The 17949-nt window shown below is 36.7% G+C and overlaps 1 protein-coding gene across 2 annotated transcripts in view; it reads right to left on the bottom strand.

The window, feature by feature from the left end:
- Nucleotides 1–17949, bottom strand: part of PDGFC (platelet derived growth factor C) — a 187912-nt gene that overhangs the window by 44790 nt on the left and 125173 nt on the right. For both annotated transcript variants that reach the window (XM_036314090.1, XM_036314091.1), the window contains one exon: nt 9992–10172. In XM_036314090.1, coding sequence (XP_036169983.1) covers nt 9992–10172 — 181 coding nt within the window. The remainder of the gene's footprint in view (nt 1–9991; nt 10173–17949) is intronic.

Here is a 17949-nt window from a genome sequence, read left to right as displayed (position 1 = left end):
TTTACATGAAAGAACAACCAAAAAGCTCTTGGATCTGATGGCATCAGGTACCAATGCAGGTGGGATTGACAATGGGACAAATTGAAAATTATGAAGAGGTCAGACACCCAAATCTATTTCCCACTGTGACAAAAGACTGATTCATTTCAGACTATACAGATTTCTTCCCTGAACAGAATAAAATTGAAGATTAAGGACGGAGACACCCAAGTGAGTTGAGAGTGGTGATAATTATTCTGAATATGGGGGTATGGAGGAGGTGGAGTTTTATATTTAATGCTGAGACTCTCAGTCCTAACCCACTCAGATCTCATTTTAGAGAACTGGCAGCCAGGACTATACTCTTAGAAAAGAGATTAAGGAAATCAGGGTGTGTTTTTAAAGGAACCGACCCAGTCTGCTCACAACACAGTAAAGACTATGGTCAGCAAGGCCCATCCATATGCAGAGAATGATCAGTCAGCTTTTAAGCGGCTAGTGGACTTGGTCAGTATTCATTGACGTTTCAGGGTTAAATAAAAGTATTTTTAGTCATGCAAGGTCACATTTTTTTTTAAATCTCTGATGTTCCTTTATTTCAGTGAGTTTATGAGGATTTCACTTTCTTCCCAAAAAGAAAGTAAATGAAGAGAGAGGAAGACCAAAAATCCTACCAACAAGAGATCGAATGCAAGAAAACTGCAAAGGAGACGCTCAGGATAAGGCAGAGGGAAATCCCGAGGATGACAGCTATGCACAGGCCCAGGACAATCAGTCCAAATCAAAGTTGACCAAATTGTTTCACCAGAAATTTCTTCTGGAAGATGAAATTATTAGAAAACCTAATGTGTTGGCTGTTTTGAGAGGTGATTCATACAATCTGAGGAATGGGACTGAATCAGTGGTAAATATTTATAAATGTATAAACGTAAAGCAAAGTCAACAACAACAACAAAATGCACACATCACTGGGGAAAACAAACCAAAAAAAAAGGTCAGGAAAGGAAATGCAGTCCTAGTATACTTCATGGGTCAGCTGTGAACAAATTGCATGGTCACCATGAACTTGGGTCTTGTTATAATTAGGATCTAACAGAGGTTGAGGTGATGGGCAGTGCTGACCCGTGTGATAAAAAAGGAGGATGAAAGAGAGTGAATGCCTCACCTTCCAGAGTGTGTGGTGAGTGAAGTTCATAGGTAATTTTAAAACCAAAGAATCAAGAAGTAGCAGCAAAAACATGTTATCTGAAGATATAGAGGTCAAGTCTGAAAGAATCAGTCAACAGAATTGGAAGTGCTTGCCTCCAAGGAGCAGGAAAATCATTTGGGCAGGGGAATAGGGGCAAATGTTATTTTTCGTAAGCCTAAGAAATACTGGCCCTTTAAACTATGTGCAATTACAACTCTGACAAAAAGTAAAAGAGTATGAGGAGAATTAAGGAATATTTCTTGATGGTTGGGACTGTCTTGTTTGGGTAACAGTGTCTTATCACACTGAAGAAGGGATGAATAGCCAGTCTAGAACTGTGCCTCAGTGCTGGAACCACGCCATCTGGGGATTATCAGGCAATCTTGGCTTTGAAGTAGACAAGAAGGCAGATTGTCATTTATCCTAGTTCCATGGGTAACGGATACTGACAGTTGACAAAATTGATAGGCTTTAATATACAGCTTAGAAAAGTCGGTACAATAAATGAAAGTACTAAAACTTGATATCTATCCATCTGATTCTATGAGAAAATCCCATTCTTTTGCAATACTGAAAAATAGAGAACACATGGGTATGTTAGCTGTTAAATACGCACGCAGAGTCTCCAATCTGTTCCATAAAATATTCATGTTTGTTTGAATATGAAAAATATTTCTCCAACATCTTGTAGTAAAACTCTCTGCATCTTGCTCGGTTTATAGTTTAGAGCAAATTCTAATTCAATGTAGGAACGTTCTGTATCAACATCTCCAAGAACGTTTGATGAAATGCAGATAACTGGGCACTACTCCAGACCAAGAGAATCATAATCTCTGCCCTCTGATAATATGCATTTTTAATAAGCTCTTGAGAGATTTTTATAACGCATTTGATATCAAATTTATACTAGGTAACTCCCAAGGCTTTTGTTTGTTTGATAGCTTGTTTTTTTCTTTAATCTAAGAGTTATGACCTCCTTCTGCTCTTAACAATTGCCTCGCTTCCTTTTCAAAATCTTTCCAAACCACTTATATGATACTTATTCATAGACTGTATTTATATATGTTTGTATATTCTTTTTTCTCCAAAACAAGGTAAGTTCTTAAAGGCTTAGGGCAACACCAAATATGTCCTTGAATTTTTTTCACAACAATCTGGCTGATCAAATATTCTTCAGTAAATGTTGAAAGAATTAACAAAAATATGGATGGGAATATTGAAGGGAAATTATTATTTTATCATTTTAAATTGCAACAAATTTACACCTGGAAAACAATTCTCTTGATTGCCTTTAGCTGCCATATTAACTCTAAGGTTTTAAATCATTGTGGCTCTAGATATAAAATATGAATTAATCAAATGTCAAGCTTTCAATTCTTTTAAATTCTTATTTACAACTTCCATGTATATCAACTTAAAGTGGTCTGTCTGCCTTTTACCATTCCAGCGGTAATACCAACTGCCTTTTTATTTCTAACAACAAATCATGCCATCTGAAATTCTTTCTTAGATAGCTAGGGATTAACTGAAACAAAAAGATTCATGAGAAATGGAAAAGAGATGATGAGCTTCACATGAAAGAGAGCAACATGTCCATGGGTTAGAAGTTAGGTGGAAAATAGATTAAACATCTCTTCCCCCTGTAAGAGTTTAGTCTCTGCAGCAATTATATAATTTCCTTGATGAAATAAAATGTCATCTCAAGACTTCCTGCATAAATATATAAGTACATTGTATATTTTAATAAAAATCTAATACTTTGAAAAGTGTTTCAGACTATAGACATACAGTACTTAAAATATTTTCCATCCCATAATACTACAAAAAAATCACAAGAACTAATTTTTCTCTTAATTCTCTTTCAAGGTAAATAAAAATTTATTTTTAAAGGTTTAGAGCTAAATTGTCACTTGCTGAAATCAGATTAGTGTAATAATATAGCAATGCAGTGCAATTGGTTATGAAGATTTATAATATTTTTTTAATCTTGAATACATTTTGACACTGATTTTTCCCCCCTATGGGATTAATGCTTTAATATTGCTCTTGGTATTTTTACTCCAGACATGCCACTTTTTTCTTCCCCTAAGAAAGTAAACTAATAAATTTGATGCCTTGTGTTAGCATTGGTTGGAATTTTATAAACCTGAACATAAAAGAAAATTTGGCCTTCAGTTAAGACTTTTCTTTACATGATATTAGCAGTAAAATAACCTGGCAAACACTAGAAGGGATGGAAAAAATATCCTCCCTCCTCCTTTCTTCCCCCAACTTCTATATTCACTGAGCTGCTTTGTTCTCTGTATCCTGCATAATTAATAACTACTTTGGCAATCAGTCATGCATTCCTTAATGGCACCTCAGGCATCAAGTGTCCTTGTAAGCCTCCCCCACAGAAACCATACACCCTTATGCAGTGCACACTGCCTGGGCACTGACTTCACTCTGGACGTGTCATTTACAAAATCACTATTAAGGAAAATGTATATTTGGGGTTATAGACTAGCTACAATACTTAATATCCTCTAGTATCATTTCATCTCTTTATAGATTAAATATATAAATACTTTTACTAACAATAATTAAAATTATGCAATACCCAAACAAGTGTCACTGTTTATACATATTAAAAAGAAAGTAAAATTATAAAAATAATAGAACAAATTTGGCAGCAATTTAAAAGAAGATGAGTTTCACTGGATTTTTGTGAGTTAGTCTTCGGTTCATTCATCACCCTACACTCCCCTTTTCAGGCAATAAAGAAAAGACAGAAATATATGGAGTCAGTTGGTTTGGTAGCTATAACATCTTTTGTCCTTAATCTTAACTGATGCATTCACTAAATGGAAAGTAATAGTAAATAAATTGTTAAAAATATTGTGTTATTACTTCTGATCAGAGAGCTTAGATTAAAACTCTTTAAAAGATAATATTCAATAAAACCATTTTAAAAGAAATCAGTGGTAGTTTAATCATCATCCTTCAAAATGTTAACCAGGGAGAAAGAGAAAATCCTCAAATCATATAACCATTTAAAAAATCTACAATAATAAGTAATATTGTACTCAAGAAGAATAGTTCTATATACAAATAATAAAACTACTAAAATATTCAGAATTAGATATGTACATTTTATTTCAAAAATAGGCATCATTTTTGAAGTAGTTGACAAAAATATGCAATATTTTGTACATTAAGGCTGATAATTTTTTTAAATAAGACTTTTAATAAGGTGTTTTGACTCTAGAATAAAAATATTATTTTTCAGTCATTGCAGGTTTCTTAACATTCTTAAATAATGGTGCTTATGCTACAGTACACAGAGTAAAACATACACAACCTATTATAAATTACTCCAAAATTAAACAAGAAATTTTCTTTTCTTTCTAAGAGATCTGCTGGGCTCTCAATGTGTGTGGCCTCCAAACAGAAACAATCTTGCACTGTTTTATTTCAGTTTTGCTTCATTTCTTCCCAAACAATCTCTCACTGCTAATCTACCAGACCTTTCTTTTTTTCTCTTTTAGCATGAAGAAAAAAAAAAATCAAAGACATTATTAACTCCTTATGCACAATCATAAAAGCTTAATATTTATCATTTGACATCAATTACATGGATTTATTTTTCAGTATTTATTAATGGGGCATGACTGTGGAATATATATATATATATAATAGAATAAATAATTTTTGAAAACAGCATTAAATGCTAAAATTTTTAATTTATGTAGTAATTCTAGCACTACTTTTAAGCTACCAAAAACTAGCTATAATTTCACGTAAACATTCTATGCTAAAGTTTTTTCTAAAATCAAACTTAGCCTATAATATCAACCTAAAATAGTAAAATTTAAGGGTACATTTTTTATATCTTATTCTAAGGTATCTGGGAATCAAGGAAATGATAGTGAAATAATAACATTACAGAGGAAAGTACACTATATGTAAAATATGTAAACAATCTTTCAATATTAAATTGGCATCACTTTTTTCAAAATAATAAAGAATCCTATATTTAACTATATGCTCTCTCTCATTCATTCATTGAGCGGGGGAAAAGTTAGTAAATCATTTTTATGAAGGTGAACATAATTTTTAATGGCAACATGTGTGGCAATAACTGTTTCTGAGAATTTTAACTAATGTACGGTAATTAGAACCACGGAGCCTTCAAGGTTGACTCGTATCAAATATCCATATATGCTTCCAAAGAAAGCTGCAGAGTTATCCTCCTTACTTGTAAAATATAAGAAATATTAAACTCAACTTTCTCCATAATTATCTCAGAAAAAAAGTGACTGAACACAAACATTTTTCTGTGTATAAAAATAGATGCAAAATATTTATTAAATTAATTATAACCGCAGGTAAAGATGATTATACACATTAATAGTTATAATGTCATAAGTATGCATTTAATTTTTTTTAAGTAGCCTAATATCTGAATGTTTCACTCCTCATCAAAACAAAATAAAACAAAAACAGTTCAGTTCTTTAAGTAGAGCAAGATTGTGTTCTTGCTAATAGAGCCTAATATATCAGGACCAAGAGAACATGTGATTCTTCAGTTTTCTAGTTTATGCATCATCACTATTGTGCAACAGCTACAAAGGTAACAGAGGAAATGAGAAGTTAGTGCAGCGCCACTTGTTTTAGACAGCTCTAAGGGGAAACAGCTGACTGTCTAAGAGACATTAGTGAGCCGCTGCAATGTGTCTGGCATTGTACTAGGCATTTCATAACAAACCTAAAAGTAGGAAGTTAATAGCCCAATAAAGATGTGCAGTTAATATCATTTTTATCATGAGCAAGGTAAGAAAGCATTGTGGCCAGTGGCTCCTAAGGTCCTAGTGGTGGGTTTGCATTGAGACCATTGCCTCTGGGGATTTGGGTGTGCTACGTATGAAGCTCATCGTTGGCACATAAAAAAAGTATCAGAGATGATGGGTGGAGGGAGGGGGCTTGAAGGGGCACTTGCCCCTGAGCAAATGACACAAGAACTTTTAAGTCTCTTCTCCAAAAGGCAAACTTTCTTCCCTTAGGCTTTCATTCATTGATACACAGATAAGACTGATGGATTGCTGCCCTGCTAGTAATAATGTTGGGGGGAGTGGATGGAGGGAGGAGCATCATTTAGCAATACACAATGATAACTCAAAACACTGTGCAAGGCTTAAGAGCAAAATAACTTTTCAGCCAAAACCGGTTTGGCTCAGTGGATAGAGCGTCGGCCTGCGGACTGAAGGGTCCCAGGTTCGATTCCGGTCAAGGGCGTGTACCTGGGTTGCGGGCACATCCCCAGTAGGAGATGTGCAGGAGGCGGCTGATCGATGTTTCTCTCTCATCGATGTTTCTAGCTCTCTATCTCTCTCCCTTCCTCTCTGTAAAAAATCAATAAAATATATTTAAAAAAAACAAAACAAAAAAATACACAAAATAACTTTTCAAATTGTTGCTCATCAAATCCTGCTCTTTCTGTGGGCAGTTATTGACTGTAGAATGACTGCAGCTGTGTGGGACGAGGGAGGGATATAGGAAACCAAGACAAAGGATAGGTGAGGAATTGGCCAATAAATTGTCAAAATCAATTTAAACCCAAAAGAATGAAAGCTTGTGAAATTATAAAATTCATATGTCAATAATCCAGAAAGCAATATGGAAAATTAAAAACACCAAGTCACACTTATTAGGCAATGTAGGACCCTACCATCATGTTCTCTGTTTTTCTACGCATAAGGCACATTTATATAAGGTCCCTAAAGCTATTTCTCCACATATCTCCATTTTCTGCAGCCCATCACAGGTCAACTTAGTTGCCATGCCAAACATGTTTCCATAGATACCAAGAGAATGTCAGTTCTCATCCCACCAAACTCTATATTTATAATTTATCAAGCTATTTCAATAACTATTTACATATGTACTGAATTTAATTTTAATTACATAATCAGTGCTACATGTTTCACCTAAGGTCTCTCAAATTCAGGCCGTTTCTAGTGTTAGTCACAGCAAATCTCTGGTAATAGGTCAATACCAAGTGGCAGGGCCCTTCTTACTTGAGGATGGGTGTTACTTACCATAGACCCTTATGGTTCTTTATCTCATCTCAAGGCTCATAAATCTGATATTCACTTACAGATATAAACAGTGTCCCTGTTAATGAAGCTGGGGTGAGTTGTATGATCAACTTAGCATTCCAGCACTGATTCAGAACCTCTATTGTGCCTAGAACTCATCTAGGCTGTATAAAATGGCTGGGTTTTTATCTTTAAACTAGAGGCCTGGTGCATGAAATTCATGCACTCAGGGTGGGTCCCTCATTCCAGCCTGTACCCTTTAGCAGTCTGGGAGCCCTCGGGGGAGGTCCAACTGATGGCTTAGGCTTGCTTCCTCTGGGGAACGGGCCTAAGACATCAGTCAGACATCCTTAGCGTTGCCACAGAGGCAGGAGAGGCTCCCACCACCGTCACTGAGCTCACCAGTTGTGAACCCGCCTTCTGGCTGAGTGGTGCTCCCCCTGTGGGAGCACACTGACCACCAGGGGTCAGCTCCTGCATTGAGCATCTGTCCCCTGGTGGTCAGCGTGCGTCATAGCGACCAGTTGTTCCTCAGTTCAGTCAATTTGCATATTAGCCTTTTATTATATAGGATAATCTGTATAATTACATTGATCAAGATTCACAATATAATTTAGAGCATATATTTTAGAGATATCTCCCTTAACTTCAATTGTACACAATAAATGATTCTACTGTTAGTACATGAATAAATTGCCATTTTCAAACTTCAGTTTGGATTTTATTGTTGCTTTCTTGGCTGTATCTTAAATAATACTTAAATTTCTTAATATGTTGTTTAACTAAAATTCCACAGGCCTGAGTTTGGGCAATCAAAAAGGAAAATTTCTACTAACATTACAATGTGAATATAATATATAAAGTCAAGCATTAATTCCATATTTTCTGATTTGACTCATGAATTCTCATGAATTGCTACCTGGCTGTATTAATAGTGTTTATATTCAAGAATCTACATGCTAATTCATGTAGCCAACACCATGTTGTGTTCCCAATATACTTACTAAATAGCTAAAATCATTAAAGATATCAATTATATAGGATTTTATATTTACTTGTTTTATTTTTTCCATCAACATTTATAGCCTCTATGCCCTCTTCCACCTCCACCCACCACCTCCACCCAACACCTCCACCTTAGCATTCACCACACTGTAATTCGTCATATTTAAAAATTATACTAGATGACATCATCATATTTGTATAAGTGCTTCTGATTTACTATTATGAGAATGGGATAAAAATATCAAAGGATTTTCAATATTTCTGTTTCAGTGCAATAAGCAGATACAAATGTTTGAAATAATACATGAAATAAGGGTGAAAGCAATCATGATACAACTAAAAATACAGTAATTATAATCAGAAAAAATAGATTTATTAAATTACAATGAGAATTTGAAAATCTTTTTTGGTAGGGAGGTGGCACAAAAGCCATAAATATTATTTAATCAGAATAAATATTAACATAAGTAGAAAAATTGAGCTAAATACTTTTTTTAAATCAGATAGTGCTGGCTTTCTAACGTTGCAATGTATTCATTTCAAAAAATATATATGAATTTAAAAATTAGAGCCATCAGAAATTTCACATCTTTAAGGTAAGAGTAGCATTTAGCAAAATGCAAAAGGTTATCTATCTATATATATAAAACCCTAAGCAACTGGTCGACTGTTCAACCAGTCAACCATTTGACCAGTCGCTATAATGCACACTGACCACCAAGGGGCAGACGCTCAACGCAGGAGCTGCCTCCTGGTGGTCAGTGCGCTCCCACAGCGGGAGCGCTGCTCAGCTGACTGATGGGCGCCAGAAGCTGGACTCACTGGCTGGAGAGCTCAGCTGTGGTGGCAGCCAGCGGTGGCGGCAGGCACAATGGGGCCGGGATGAATGGAGGAGTGGTGTGGTACCTGGCCCAGGCTCAGGCTCCTCCCTGGCTGCCTGCCACTTCACAAACTACTACATCCCTTGGGGGATGTTGGACTGCCAGTGTGAGGATCAGGCTGAAACCAGCAGTCCAACATCCCCCGAGGGGTCCTGGATTGCGAGAGGGTGCAGGCCAGGCTGAGGGACCCCATCAGTGCATGAATCCATGCACCAGCCTCTAGTAATATAATAAAAGTATAATATGTTAATTAGACCAGACGACCTTCCAGCCTGCCAGAGGGAAGCCTGAGTCAAGAGTCCTCGAGGGAAGCCAGTGCTGGCAACCGGGGGAAGGGAGGCCTATTCTTGCACGAATTTCATGCATCAGGCCTCTAGTCATATAATAAAGGGTCACAAAAATGCTAGAAAACTAAAATTATATTTTATTATTTAATGTGACCATATTTAAAATTAATTCAGGAAGAATTTCTATAATCCAAATTTTGATGGTGATCCCTAAGTGATAAGGATAATAAATACACTAAATTTCTTATTTTGTTCAAGAGAAAATTCTATCTATCCTACTAATTTCTCATCACCACTGAAATACCAAACAGTGAATTAGGTGGTAATGGGTTTGTTACAATTGTCTAAGTGCTGTACAAAACACATTTTATCTCATTTATTGAAAACGTATTTAACATGGCTAATGATCTACTGTGATGAAATTCAAGTTGTGATAACTAGAGTGACATTTATTAAAATAAAAATTAATCCAGAGAAAAGTTTTTGTTTCCCTGATTCTCCAGTTTAAAAGGAAAAAGAACGCAAACAAATAACTGAGCTAATGAAATAAGCAGATATCTAAGTGGTACTTACTGGCATGACAATGTTGTAGTGGATGCAGAACCCCGGTTCAGAAGGAAAATATTCATCAGATACAAATCTTATCCTGATTTGATTTCCTTTAGAAATCTGTTTTCCTGGCACAGTCCCAGAACCACACCAGCGCCCTAATATAGTCCCGTCACTGGGGTCCTCAACTTCTACAAAATCATACCTGCAAAGAGAAAGACAGAAGAGACACAACATCATGACCTGTCATTTTGGCAATTCATGTCTGGGGTGCAGTAAACCTATGGACCACAGCTATGAGTTCGTCCCAGATTTAACTGGGTAAATACAATCAAATATTCCCCCAAAAAAGAGACACACTGAAAATACATTCCAAACTAAAGAAACATGAGTCCCTTATCCTAAGCCCTCTCATTTTACTATTAGTGAACTCCAAATTCACTAAATAGCCATCTCAAACCTTAAATATTTTGTATGAAGCAACCATCTCTGACATTCAATTCATGAATTATTCAATTTAATTTCCATTTGGACCTGACAGCCTTACTCCAATCTTAGTTCCTGCTGCTACTGCCCATTACTTTCTGACAGTAACTCATTCATGCTAGTTAGGCTCCTTGGCTCCCTTTACTCATCTGTGATGCAACGTGATGGGACCTTCATTATAGACCAGCGATGTTTAACCCTTTTCATCTCACGGCATACACAAACTGATTACTAAAATTCTGGAGCACACCAAAAATATTTAATTTTCCAATCTGACAAAAACAAAAGGTATAATCTTGATTCATTCACACCAGATAGCTATCGTCATGTTGGCTGTTGTCATTTTTTTATTTGACAGTCTAAGGGAAAAGAGGCCAGTGTCCCTGACTAAATAGTCAGGTACTGCATGTTTTAAAAATTCTTGTGGCACACCAGTTGAAAATCGCTGTTATAGCAACATCTTTCAAATCTCATTTTGTGCAGTACTGTCTTTGTGAGACCTCTCTATGTGTTCTCAGCTCACCTTCATCTTCCTTTTTTGATAAAAAATATTTTCAATATTATATATATATGCAAGTAATCCATCTTCTTTCTTATGCTGTTAAATCCTTGAAGAAAGGAATCAGTACTGACATACTTTTATTTTATAATGCATTACACACAGAGTCTTAAGCATAAGAAATGATCAATTTTTTAATAAAACACATGCTAACTTTGGTTTGGAAGGTTTGGAGCAGTGGTGATCATTGAGAGCAGTATTGCCCTTTTAGAGAATGTTTCAGAAATTTTTAAAGGCATTTTTGGTTGTTTCAATAATTGGGGGTGAGGAGAGCATATGAAATGTCGTGGGCAAGGTCCACGGATGTTCACCAGTGGGAAGTCCTGAAAATGAGTATTTGCCCCACATCCTCCATGCTTTTCAAGGAGTTCACTGGATATTCATTAGATGACATTTCTGCTATTGTTCATCTGAGTAGAGAATCTAATATTATCTTAGATATAAACATAAATATGTTTTCCAGTTTTAGTTTAAGCCAAGTTTCCAGAAATTCAACTATCAAATAAGTAGAAGAAAGTTTCAACACTTTGGAACTTTACCAATAGTTACTTACTATTTTGGAAAAAACATATCAGTAACAGGTACACTGCTTATAACTATTTGCATCACAATTAAAATAATTAGACTTATCCATATTCATATGTATCTATATCTATATCCATATTTATATAGATATACAGATCTAGATATATAGATAGATATAGCTAGATATTTTCTCACCAGAGGATTTTTTAAATTGATTTTAGAGAGAGAAAGAAAGGGAGAGAGAATGAGAGAAACATTGACATGAAAGAGAGACATTAATTGGTTGCCTTCTGTAAGTGGCCCAACAGAGGATAAATAGGTAGTTGCTTATAAGAATTGCACTTCAGAATACTAAACAGGACATTACAAAACTTCTGTTAAAAGGGAAGTCTGACATGTTTGAAAACCTATTTGTAATTTGTTTAAACAGACTAAATTCAGTAGCTACCATACAAGTAAAAATAATATATTTTGTGCAGTATTGAATTTACAGAAGAAGAAAACTGTTGAAAAAGGACAATGTATATAATGAATTAATAATACTTATAAATCTTTGTCCAAAATAAGTATCCAGAATTCTCTTATGGCATGTAACTTCACCTGTTTCAGCATCATTTTCTTCATCCTTAAATTGAGGATAATTCTACCTAACTCACTGGAATATTTTTTAAAAAGGAATAATGAGACAATACACGTGCAGTGCCTCAAACGTCGTAGCCACTCAGTTGCCTCTCAATAAAGTTTGCTCCTCATGTCTATCCTGCATTGCTGCCCCCCACCCACACCTACCTTTTAATATACCTTGGTAGTTTGAAAGCAATAAATAAGAAAACTAGAGTACAAAGGGAAGAGATTATTTCTGCTATGTCATGTGACAAGTCTGGGTTTATAAATTACATATGCACTAGCAGCCAATATAGCCATTCCAGGAATTTTGATGTATGTGTGTGATGGGACCAGGGAGGGTGGGGTCAGGGGTAAGAAGAGTTGGGTACAAAGACCTAAGTAGTTATTGCAGCTATGTCTGATACAGAAGTTGATAACTACCATTTTAAATCAAATGATAATTTTTACATCAAGATTGTTTACTTGTGAAACAAAGCCTCTACCGATAGAGTATCTGTTCGTTGTGTGCCTATCTGGTGCAGGTTACCACCACTGCTGGTTTGCAGAGAGCCAGATGTCAGGCCTGGCCAATCATTCTACAAGAATTTAGGAAGCAATGACTGGGTATAAAGTACTATGCTAGATTCTCAGGATACAAAGATGAAATTATAGCTTCTTTGGGCTCAGGGTCTATAAAACATTTTGGTGAGCGCTCTAATGAGAGAATGTAGGAAATACTGTGGAATACTGGCAGAGAATGAGTAATTCTATACAGTGAGATTAGGGTCAGCTTACAAAGAAACATTTGGGCTGTCAGTGAGTACTGATTGACTAGGGGTGGAAAGGGTGGGGTGGGGAGAATGGAAGTGCATTCCAGCAAGAAGTACAATACATAAGATGTAATAGAAGAAAGAAGGGGCCAGGCACGGTCAGTTGTGAATAGAGGATGGAAAACAAAGAAGTAGATGGAGATCAAGCTGGAAAAATAAGTGTAGGTGAGGAGGTATTTCAGAGTCAGATATTCAAATATTATTTTGTAGGCTAGTGTTGCTAACAGGTAAATACAATTTCAACAGGGAGTTTGTTTCTTTAAAATAAAGTTAACACTTTAAAAAGTAGAATTTCACTAAAAAAAATCTGGATCTTTGTTAAATTTGAAAACCTGGTAATAGTAAATATCATTAACCCTAGTGTGACCATGAGGGCTCAAATCTCCAGCGTTGGTGTCAGCTCCAGGAGAGGAGCTATCTTTGTTTAATTTACTGTCTTATCCCTAGCACCTACATGCCTGGCACATAGTAAACACTGATAATGAAGGAATGACAGCTGAGCCTCTGTTCCTTCATACCAACTCAGGCTGGGACCAAGGGGAAATAGCGGTAGATGGGACATGCTCTTTCTAATTTTTATTGTTTTAAATGTTTTTATTGATTTGAGAGAGGAAGGGAAAAGGAGAGAGAGATAGAAACATCAATGATGAGAGAGAGAATCATTGATCAGCTGTCTCTTGCATGCCCCACACTGGGGATCAAGCCCACAATTCAGGCATGTGCCCTGAGTGGGAATCGAACCATGACCTCCTGGTTCATAGGTTGATGCTCAGCCACTGAGCCATGCCAGCCGGGCAAAATTTTTTAAAAATCCCCATATACTTTTGATGCTGCTTAAAAAACAAACAAACACCCCGATCTGCATTGATTTACATTAATTGCTCATATAGGCAGCTGAGTTTGTCACCCTTGCAGCATACGAGGCACAGCCAGGAGGTTTCAATAAGGAAGGAACATAGAATCATCACATACTTGAGCAATGCCAGGAAACAACATTTCAAGTGTTGGTCGAAAGAAAAGACCCTTTAACAAAAACATCCTGAAAAGGAGCTGCACGAAAACAAGAGAAAAGGCCCTGTGAGCGATGGCAGAGAACTAAGGGACACTATCCACCATAGGTGAGCTGGTCAATGCAGAAAAAACAAAGAAGTTCTGACAATGATGAAGTCATATGCAATATGGTTGGGCAAGACACATCCTGCCAAAATGTATCTTCACACCATTTTCAAAATAACTACTATAATCTTTCTAATAGAAGTGCCTAAAAGAAAAGAATATCATCTGGAACAAACCTAGAACTAACTCACATAACCATTTCAATGGAGCATATTTAAAAGGCATTTTTAATCATACACAGAAATATCTAGATTATAAATGTTAAGAATTCATTAAGGAACAAATAAGTCTTAAGGCTTGCCTTATCTAACTTATATCCTGATATTAAAAATTAAGTCCTGCAAATAAGAGAGTGACACGTATAGTGTTACATTTTCATGGAGATTTTTGACTGAATTTGATGCCATTAAAAAAAAAAACCCCACATGCTAATCTTTGTAGCAATTTCGGCATTTGCAGGTAGACAGCTGGCAATTAATTCTTACATGCTCATACAAGTTTGGCACAAACATTTATCATAGTGCTTTAAAAATCTACAGCTTTTCATTCCCTGAAGGTTAACTGAAATGAACATCTAAAAAGTACTATGTCCTTTGTGTATAAAACAGTAGAAGTTAACATATATTACTAATTGTTTTATAGTAAATTAGGCATTTTAAGATTTTTTCCAGAAGCGGTATATAACAATCACTCACTTATTCTACCATTATTTGTTATTAGCACACCCAATAATTGTTTAGATGTCTATGGAATTGAAAATTATTAATAATATTATTATTTACTAAGGTTTAGTTTCCTCTCTTAATCAAAACAGTAAATCCTCTTGCTAAAGAATATAGTCACAAAAATAGCTTTATTTAACTTAAATCTTACTCAAAATCATGTAAAATGGACCAAGTAAAGATCTACCTGTGAAGTATTCACAAGCCTCATTGTTCCTATCAAGACTTCAAAATAAAAAAGAACAAAACAAAAACCATTGCCACTTGACATCATATTTCTTTTTAACTTGTTTGAGAATATACTGTGGTTGGGAAAAGACACCATTTGAAGTTCTTATTTTTATGATAGAATGCCACTGCAGAATATGGGATTCAGTACAGATGTTGGTTGGTTTGATATACCATAAAATAGTCCAAAACGTAAAGAACATGAAGACAGAAAAAAATGACATAAAATTATTCTATAGGCCTTATCAAGTGAAAGGGAGATCATAAAACACTTGATTTAATACAAAAATTAAATCACAAAGCATACGCATCCTTAAATACAGAAATCTGCACATGCCCAGATGACTGTACTGGAGACATGGTAATCCTATAAGTCACTCTTAAGTATTAATTTCCAACATGCACAATTGCTCACATCAGTATTTAAAGGATTTACTAAACCTATTTTATGAGCCAATCAAACATCACTTTCTCACGGCAACATGATACACAGCACACAGTGCTAAGTGGTTTATAATGATCACTCCCTTTCTCTAACATACCCCTGGGGACCCAGGAGGATTTATGTTCTTTTATGTTTAACAAACAAGTCTGGTATTGTAGACAAAATTTTCAACCTCATGTGGGAAGTTAAAGACTGTGAGGCCAGGAGGACTGCTTTCTTACTCCTAAGGGTTGTAAGGAGTATACCAAAGAAATAAATTCACTGGTAAACAGAATTGTCAGACACCCAGCTTCAAAAATAAACCAACCCTGAAAAACAGGCTGTTTCTAGTTCATACGAACTAAAACTCTGTCAATTAAATCTGCCTTATGAATTATGGAATCTGACAGGAGTGGGAAATCCTGCCAACAAATAGATGTGGATCTTAAAAAGGCCTGGCTCTGCAAGTGTCAGCTGGAGTCTGAGCTTGTTGGGAAAAGTAATGACATTAATAAGATGACAGTTATTCTACAGGGCTTATTGGTTTAGCCTTCAGTTTAGCAGAAGACCCCTCACACATAGAACATAAGTTTTTATCCCTATTTGGAACCAGAGTGTTCATCCATGCTTTAACTTACATTGAAAATAAGTTTTAAAAATAATAACTATATTGTTACTTCATTTGTACACATTAACTCATTTAATCCTCACAAAAATCATAAAAAATTGATAATGTTATTGCACCCATTTTATATTTTATAAAATACTAAAGGCCCAGTTAGTGCAAAGGGCTCGGTTCTCACAGCCACAGTGGCTTGCCTCGGTCCTCGCAGCCCCGGCTTTGTCCAGAAGGTCATTCAGAAGGACGTCTGGAAGGTCATTCGGCTGTCCGGTCTAATTAGCATATTACGCTTTTATTATTATAGACTAGAGGCCCGGTGCATGAAAATCATGCACTCGGGAGGGTGGGGTCCCTCAGCCTGGCCTGTGCCTTCTCACAGTCCACGAGCCCTCAAGGGATGTCTGACTGACAGCTTAAGGCGGCAATCAGACATCCTTAACGTGGGAGAGGCTCCTGTCACTGCCATTGCACTCGCCAGCCATGAGCCCAGCTCAGGGCTTCTGGCTGAGGGGCGCTCTCCCTGTGGGAGCATACTGACCACCAGGGGGCAGCTCCTTCATTGAGCGTCTGCCCCCTGGTGGTCAGTACGTGTCATAGCGACTGGTCATTCCGCTGTTCAGTAGATTTGCATAGTATAAACACTATATGTGGAAGAACATAGAATATTACTGATTGACAAAAAAGCACAGATTTACCAATTTTTTATAAAAATCCCAACAAACTTGCTAAAATATTTGTACAAAATAATAATCATACTAATAGAGCAAATATTATGTAGTGCATGCTATATAACAGATACTTTATAACTATTGACTGATTTAATTTCAAGCACAATCACTCCATAGTCACTGTTTTATACACGTACTAGAGGCCTGATGCACGAAATTCTGGCAAGGGTAGGCCTTCTTTCCCCTGGCTGCCGGCTTCGCAGCCCCGGCACTGGCCTTGCCCCCGCCCTCACCTGCCTTGGCCTGGTGCTGCCCACATCCACCGCCACCTCCCCCCTCCCCAGCAGTTCCCTGGAGCCCCTCAATCGATAGCCCTGCAGAGGGTGGCCTGGGCCTCCCTCTTTAGGACAATCGCAGAGCCCCCGACCCCCGGTGGCCTGGGCCTCCCTCTGTGGGGTGATCGATTGCCCCACAGAGGTTGTCCTGGGCCTCCCTCTGCAGGGCTATCGTGGGGCAATGGTGGGGCCCCCCCTGATCAATCACATCACACCTGCCTTGGCTGGCCTGGCCTGAGTGCATGCCATAGCGTGGTAGTCTGTAAGGTCATCTGGATGGTTGTTCTGATGTTCAGTTGTTCAGTCGATTTGCATGTTACACTTTTATTATTATAGATTATAGATGGGGAAACTGAGGTACAGGGCAGTAATGAAACAAGGCAAAAGTCATTACAGCTAAGAGAAATAGAGCTGGGACAGTAATCTTGCTTTATTTAAACTTCAGAGCTCATATTCTTAACCATTACACAATGGTTAAACAGGACAAAACAAAGGCTCATCCAACTCAATATGTCACTATTTATAATCTACCATTGAGAATTCTGATTTAAACTCTCCATATTTTCTTCTTCAAAATGAGAGAGGATTAAACAAGAGAATAAATATAAAGTGTTTATAGTCTTTAACAAATAAGTTTCTCAATAATAAGTGGTTTTGTTTGCTTTTAAATAATTGCTATTATTTCAACCACATATGCAACCCATGGAAGATTCCACCCTGTAAGAGTGGACCTCAGAGGCCCTCATACAGTGAAACATTGTGTGGATCACTACTTTTGGCTCATGGCATACCCCAGCCTTCTTGGTCATTCTTCCCTGTGGGAGGGAGTATGTGTCTTGAATCTAACTTGCCTAGAACAAT

Source organism: Myotis myotis, unplaced genomic scaffold (assembly GCF_014108235.1).
Source record: "Myotis myotis isolate mMyoMyo1 unplaced genomic scaffold, mMyoMyo1.p scaffold_m19_p_6, whole genome shotgun sequence".
NCBI classification, from domain to species: Eukaryota; Metazoa; Chordata; class Mammalia; order Chiroptera; family Vespertilionidae; genus Myotis; species Myotis myotis.
The sequence above is the reverse complement of the archived record's forward strand: the minus strand, read 5'-3'. Positions and strand labels throughout refer to the sequence as shown.